Source organism: Rhopalosiphum maidis, chromosome 2 (genome assembly GCF_003676215.2).
Source record: "Rhopalosiphum maidis isolate BTI-1 chromosome 2, ASM367621v3, whole genome shotgun sequence".
NCBI classification, from domain to species: Eukaryota; Metazoa; Arthropoda; class Insecta; order Hemiptera; family Aphididae; genus Rhopalosiphum; species Rhopalosiphum maidis.
In genome coordinates this window covers 81,340,051-81,347,745 of record NC_040878.1, presented here as the reverse complement: position 1 = coordinate 81,347,745, position 7,695 = coordinate 81,340,051, and the positions used below count along the sequence as shown (strand labels likewise).

The 7,695-nt window shown below is 29.2% G+C and overlaps 1 protein-coding gene across 1 annotated transcript; it reads left to right on the top strand.

The window, feature by feature from the left end:
* The first annotated feature begins 6,848 nt into the window (after positions 1 to 6,848).
* Positions 6,849 to 7,409, top strand: LOC113552613. Its single transcript, XM_026955463.1, has one exon. The coding sequence runs from the start codon at positions 6,849 to 6,851 to the stop codon at positions 7,407 to 7,409; it is 561 nt and encodes a 186-aa protein (XP_026811264.1).
* The last annotated feature ends 286 nt before the right edge of the window (positions 7,410 to 7,695 follow it).

Sequence of the window (7,695 nt, the reverse complement as noted above, 5' to 3'; positions counted from 1 at the left end):
CTGTTCGTTTTATCCATGGTCGTTTAATAATAGTGATATTTATAAACGTGATGATTTATAATAAAATTGTACACACTGTTTAATCTAATTTTCTAAAATTAGTTTCGTTTTAGAAAAAAACGTTTTTATACCCTCGTCTTTCAGTATTTTTTTTTTTTGTTCTCAATGACACGACACCAAGATCAACCCTTATGTTCTATAATAATGTCATAGAACATAAGATATAATAGATGTTTTTATCTTAATTGAAAAAATATTTACGTTAATAATTCAATTGATTCAATCGTAAAATCATAATCATAAGGCATAACTGTATAAAAGTAAAATGAATAATGAAATAATTTTATTATTCATCATCTGATCTTCTGTTTATCATATTTTCAGTCGTTCATTCGTATAGTATCTAGACTACAGTCGAATAAATTTTTGATAAATTAATAAAATATTGTTTTATAATAGCATCTGTATTTTGTAAGTATCCGGTTCATCCGTTGGAACAAATGAACAATAGTTATTAAAAATATCTCTAAAACCTACCCCCTATAGTATTGAATTATAGGTTAGGTCATGTACAACGATCACGTCTAGATTAATTCTTAAAGTGGACGTGTTTGTTTTATCTCTATACGGATGTTATCGATACGTTTTTCTCTTTGAATTATTACGGCTTATGTATAAATATAATACTATAAAATATATCTTGAATAGTTGAATATGTAAAATATTATACAATATACTTAGATTACGTATGACATATTATGTAGGTCACGTGGTGTATTTGCATACCGGAATTTTGTATTATAGCGGTCGCAGTTATCACGAGCTTAACACGTCATTGGAACCCAAACGCGCGTCAAAAGACTCCGAAAGGGGGAGGTGTATGTGAGGGCACATATATATATATATAAGACCGAGTGTAGACACAGAAAGAGTATAGTGACTTACGCACGCAAAACGCTACTACGCATTATATATATATTGTATGGAAATGACATGATGCCGATTGGGAAATACGATAATGCGGCTTTTGATACCAGCCGTGTATCATGATGTGTGTGTGTGTAGAAAAGTGTGAAAATCGGTACAAAACTAAAGAAGGTACAGTTGTTGGATGTGAAGTGGCAAGGGGAGTATAGCGCCTTTTCTTTACGCGACGATCGACATTCGAATTTTATCATGTCAATCTTAAATCGTATCGGTACACGTTTATCCGTATGCACGTAAGACATCTACAAACATTATATTATTATACACGCGAATAGCATTTCGATTTATGTATTGTGATCCAACGGAATTTTTATAGTATTATGTATTATAATGTTCGTATTAATTTTTAATTAATCGTGTTCTGTACAGTATATACTTTAGTACCATCTTAATATTATGCACCGCATAAGTAATTATAACAGTAAATATTTTTGAAAATCAAATCAAATTTGTTTCCATGTCTTATAATAATGATGTTTTTATTTAATTTATATGAAAATATTTTATACATTTAAAAAATGTATATTATCACTTTCATAAAAATAGTTATAAAATAGTATATTTATTTATCAATAGGTACAATATAAACGAAATGTTAATATTTTTAAAACTATTTTATATCAAAAATATAAGTTTCCAATAAAAAAAGTTGAAAAAATTGATTTTTCCTGGGAATAAAGCGTAGTATTAGACATAAATGATTAGCTATGTAAAAATGTTTTTTTGCGACTAACATACACATATATTTATTGAGATAATAGTGAAAGATACCCTTTATACTGTCCTACATTGGTATACTTTGATCGTTCAACGAATGCACGCAAAGCTGTATATCGTCTTTACACCCCAATACGTCGTATGGGCAATCTACTATTGTTCGCTGGCGTAGGCACTTTATATCTAACACTTTTGTCGTCCACCGAAAGCGATTTTTATTTCACTCTTTTGATTTGAGCAAAGTATGAAAAGTTGCTCTTGCTAAAAATATCAAAATAAAATGAATTCGAATACTCGTAGCTGATGTAATTTTTACAATAATTTACAACATTATTATAATACATAAATTGTCATAAAGGTATTGTGTTTTATAAACCCGTGCACATTATAATAGTATGTTAGTTACTTATTCAAATGGATACTATCTGAGTTATAAATTTAAAAAATAATACATACTAATATACTATAGCGTTGTAATCGAGAAATAACATATAAAAATATATATGGAAGCTTAACATTTACTTTTGTAATCTTTGATAACATGTAGTGCAAATTTAATCGGATTCGTCCGCTGTCATCCTTATTGTTCATACAAAAAACATTATTTTAATTATTATTATTACAAAATATACGTACTAGACACAATTATTAAATTTGGTTTTAAAGTAAAATATACTTAACGTTGTGGTTTCCTCCGTTTTCTGTAAACAACTTCTTAACATAATCCGTTTAAAAAATTCTTAAAAATGAACGTCTAATAATATTAAAATGTAAATAGATAGGTAACGATATAATTTATAATAATACTTTATACTTATACTATTTGTTCCAACATTACAAAATACAAATACCTACAATGTAAGTATTTTAATGTTTTAAAATTAATTTGCGTACCAATAACAATAAACTGCAACTTACATCCTGATGTTTATAAGAGAGGATTATATAATAATACGTTTTAGTTAAATGTAAAGTCATTGTTAAAAGTATTTAAAAACGTTAAAATGTATTTTTTATTGTTATTTATATTGTCGTGTACTTAGTAGTGTATCAACTAAGAAACTAATTATTTTGAGCCTGTTAAGTTTAGTATTGTTTAAATATTTGAAAAACAAAATTATAATTTTTCAAAAAGTCAACTGATAAAAATTGTTGGAGATCATAGATCATCACCGTCACAAATCGTGTCGTCGACCGTAGTGGTCAATATTCAAACATTTGTTCATATAGTTTTGAAGTAATATTATAACGGTATATGCGATGAATTTTCCTTCAAATACATAATTACTATTTCTGACTTGGTGGTTTGTTTTAAGTTTATCGAATTAAGTAATTAAGTATGTAAAACTAATAAGGCTCGATTACATATAAAAACTCGTTAGCTGTAACTCAACGATCGAACTAGTACCGTCAAATATTGTTATTTATAAATTATAATATTATATATATTATGTGTTTGTGTATTTGGAGGTTGCAACAAGTCCAAGATCAGACAAACCACCATCGGCTAGGTGTCATTTGCGAATGTCGGTCGGGATTTGGGATATTCTCCGTGGTCGCCCTATACACGTCATATACACCCTGCACGACTGCACCACCATCGCCGCAGTTATAGCGCGTTAACGACATAACGTCATTATATCGTCACTGACACATAACGCGTTTGTGGACCCGAAAAGAGTTACGTTATTATATTATATTTTATTTCCAACATCGGCGGCGGTGACTAATGGATGTTTATATATTCCCTTCGCCCTTCGCATGATGATATTATATTATTTAAAACGATTACCGCCGTTACAGAACCGCAAAATGTCGAAATCCAATGTAATTATATTTACATTTCTAAATAATAAATAACAAATAATAATAAAAAAAAAAAAATAAAAAACAGAAACAGAAACGCCGGTCATCGTTTTGATTCGTTCAGGTCATGTGACTTTAAACAACCGAACCACGCGACCGAAAACAAAATATAACGAATTTTTGAAGAAACACGCCCGCTGCGCCACCCGACTGCAGTTTACAGACAACGAGCGCGTGTATAATAATATAATATAATAATATTATATTATACTATAATAAATATAAAATAACACAATATTCCACACTACCACCCGCCACTGACGTTCCACGCGCGCGTCCGGTTTAAAGATTTGGGGTTGAACTTCACCCTGTACACAATACGAACGATCGTAAAACGTTATTTATATATACACTCTAAAAATAATAGTGATTTCATTTCGTTTTTTTTAAAAAAAAAAAATATATATAAAATACTACTCCTTCGCATTTGGTCAACGGATCATTTGTTCCGGGTATCGCGACGAACGACTGCGCTGCGGTATACAGACTATACACCGCATGTACGTATACAATAATAATAACGATAATATATATTATTATATGTACCCCTCGCCGAGGGTTTGTATACTGTGCAATACTTATATACACTTATAATGGTCTTCCGCCGCGCCGTTACGGGGGGTAATATGTCTTGCGTACCGCGATTGAGCGCGGTAAAAATATGGAAATAAAAAAACAATCGAAATTTGAAATTTAACTGTTCGGAATGAAACGCGTATCCGGTGAATATGATATAAATATATATTATTATAATATATTATAGCGGGAAAACGAATATCATGTAAACCCATAAAATAAATAACATTCAAACGGATTGTGAAAAATATGATATTAAGCGGCGGCCGATCGAGTTTAATATTATATTGTATCGTGTGACATTTGTATAGACAAGCTTATAATATTTATATCATACATTAAACTCATGTTATATTAAAGTGCACGCGCGCGATCATAGATTTATGAATAAAGTAAATTTAATAACACTGTAAATCACAGACATTTTGGATATTTATATTTTCACTAGTCGCCGGTATAATAACGTGGTTCGGTTAAACGGTTCGGAAATTGACGATGGACTCGAATGCAGAAATTTGGAAGACTTTATCAACGGATATTATCGACTGACGACTATACGTATCATATAATACTATACCGCGAACAGAACACCACACAACAATTTTCAGGCCGTCACAACAGAAGTGTATTTGAAACTTTTCGTGGCATTTCTCGTTTCATATTTATTATACAGACAATACTATTAAAAATATTGATCGATTACAAAAATAAAAAAGTTACTAAGTTCACACAAACGTGAGTTTTTTATTTAATATTTTTATTCCTAAAAACATAAATAATGTAAATACTTGAAATTTTCACCAAATGGCTTATATTATAGCTTTATCTATTTATGATTACATTTTCAGAACATTTTGACTTTTCTTAAGCTATTTATAGATAATTGAAAATTTCGATTTTTCTAAGTTTTTTTTTGTTTTTGAAATGCCTATAAAAAAATTTCGCAATCCAAAAAATCTTTAAAATGTAATACAAGGTTTGTTATAAGTTATACTTATCGTAGTAAAAAAGAATTCAAAAATCGTTACCTCGTCACAATTTTTATTTATAAGCATTTAAAGTTCAAATGTTTACGAAATATATCAAAATCGCGAAGATTTGCAAGGAAATTAGAAGTTGAAAATTCGTAAAATTTTTGTGATTTATATCTAAGGTTAAAAAACCCAATTCAAGATTATCCATAAGTTTCCCTTCAAGTAACTGTAAAAAAAATGTTCGCATCAATAAAGAAAAAATTTTATGAGCATATGAAATTTAATTTTTTACAAAATCGCGTAAAATAACGATATATTACAATTTAAATATCGGTGATCGTGATCGTGTTAACGATAGTTATAAACTGATGTATATTGTTTAATTCAGTTTTATACGTGTGATCGTATTCAGATTTATGAATTCAAAAACAATAATAATAACTTGTTTTAAATAAAAAAAATAAATACTAATTTTATGCTAAGGTTAGAAACTTACAGAGATTAAAAATATTTTTGCACATTATTGCTAATAAGATATTGCTAATATTCTTTAATAAAAATTATTTACCAGATATTTTTTCATGATCCACTATTTTCGTATCGGCCGTTTTGCTAGAGGAAAATAAACGGTTTTTTTACAGCCATTGTGTATGGCAGTGCCATAAATCCTATTGCCAGCATTGTGTAAGATTTCAGAAAATATACGACGAAAATATCAAGAATCGAGATAATGATTAATAATAACTGTGCAGTATACTTTTGTCAACTGTTTACCTGGTTATTTATTAGCAACGTGTTCATTGTTTATAATTTTCACTGTCGAATGGCCAGTATGGGTGATGATAGTCAGAGTATTTTTACTACGATATATAATATAAAAAAATAATAGTATATTACGTTTTATACAAGGGCAATATAGGGCAATAATAGACTATTCACGATAGATTGATTAGGTGCTACCTATTCAATAATCAATGCACAATAAAGGAATATTTTAAGTATATAAATATTACAATGTGCTTACGACATAAAATATATAATGTTATAACATTACGTTAAGTGATGATAACAATTAATAATTTTTAAAATTAATTCCCATAGTTATTATTAAATAAAAGATATGTTAAAGTTAAAAATAGGATTCAAAATTATTAAAAAAAATTTTATCTAAAATTATGTACAATACCGCCCGATACCGTCTTTAATTTACTATTTCATATTACAGAATATATTTTAGTAAAAATATCAGGTCAGTATGTGGTGCCCCTAAATCCGTAGCTATGTTGGCTGCAGCCTACACCGCTTACGCCTTAATTCGGGTCTGCATCCACTCCTGTAATATACATTTTGTATACTTATATGTATTTAAAATTTAATTAAACAATACTTAATAGAAGTTCATTCATTATTGGGTTCCGTACATATTTTTATATGATTTAAGCGCATAGGGATATATTGGCTAAAACTATTTGATATTGAGCTAATCATTTTTTTTTTAGATTTATATGTTTATTTAGATAAGTAACTATAGATCTAATATAATACATTTAAATATTTTTTTAATTAAAATAAATTGTTTTTGCTTTCATATGTGATGGTCGATGAACCCTTTATGGTAAATGGAATAAAATTCGGGAGGGTTATGTCTATATGTTTTAATTTTACGATAGGTTTATTTGTTTAAAATCGAAACGAATATTTATATATTATTTTTAATGAATATAATAGATGGACAGCGATAAATTGGAAGACAATGATGAGCGGCTCGATGCGTATTTAGATTTTATGTATAACGCGACCGAATTGATCAGTATTGAAGAAGATATCGATGAAAAAGAACTTGATAAATCGTTAGATATCGACGACAAATACGAAATATTCGACAGAGCTTTTAAAAAAATCGGAGATGACACAATTAATAAGCCACTTTACAAAAGCATTAAGGTAGACATAAAAAAGTTGTCATTTACAAAACATCAATTGTTGGTAAGAGGTAGACAGGAGATTTATGAGAAAAATCTAAATCAGGACATCTACTCGTCCACAATGGAGAATCGCGCCGATAATGAAATGTCCGACGCCAAGGTAGAAAGGTTATCATTTAAGTACGTTTGGGAAGAGATACGAAATTTGAAAAGTACTAAAGCATTTTGTGAACATTTGAAGGACAATCCAGACTTGGAAAAGCCAAAATATCTTGTAGACATTGGCTTTTTCGACAACAATTATAATACAAGCAATAACAAAAGGAAATCTTTAGCTATACACGAAAAACATACAAGGTTATAGATTATAGGTTTGTTCTCGTTTCTAGTATTTCAATAAATCGACATCTATACGAGATGTTTTAGTTTTTCCAAATACTTGTCACCCTTTATTTACTTACCATAAGATTCTTTGGAATTATTGAGTTGTAACACATCTTCCCGTACGTCCCACAACGTTTATCTACATATGGTTTGTGGACATTCCATTGGTACATTCCTCCATCACGGCTCAGTTAATTTACAGTCTTAGCTTTTTCATGAGCTTTGATCCGCTTTTAACCAAAAGTAGACATTCTATTGGTTACGGC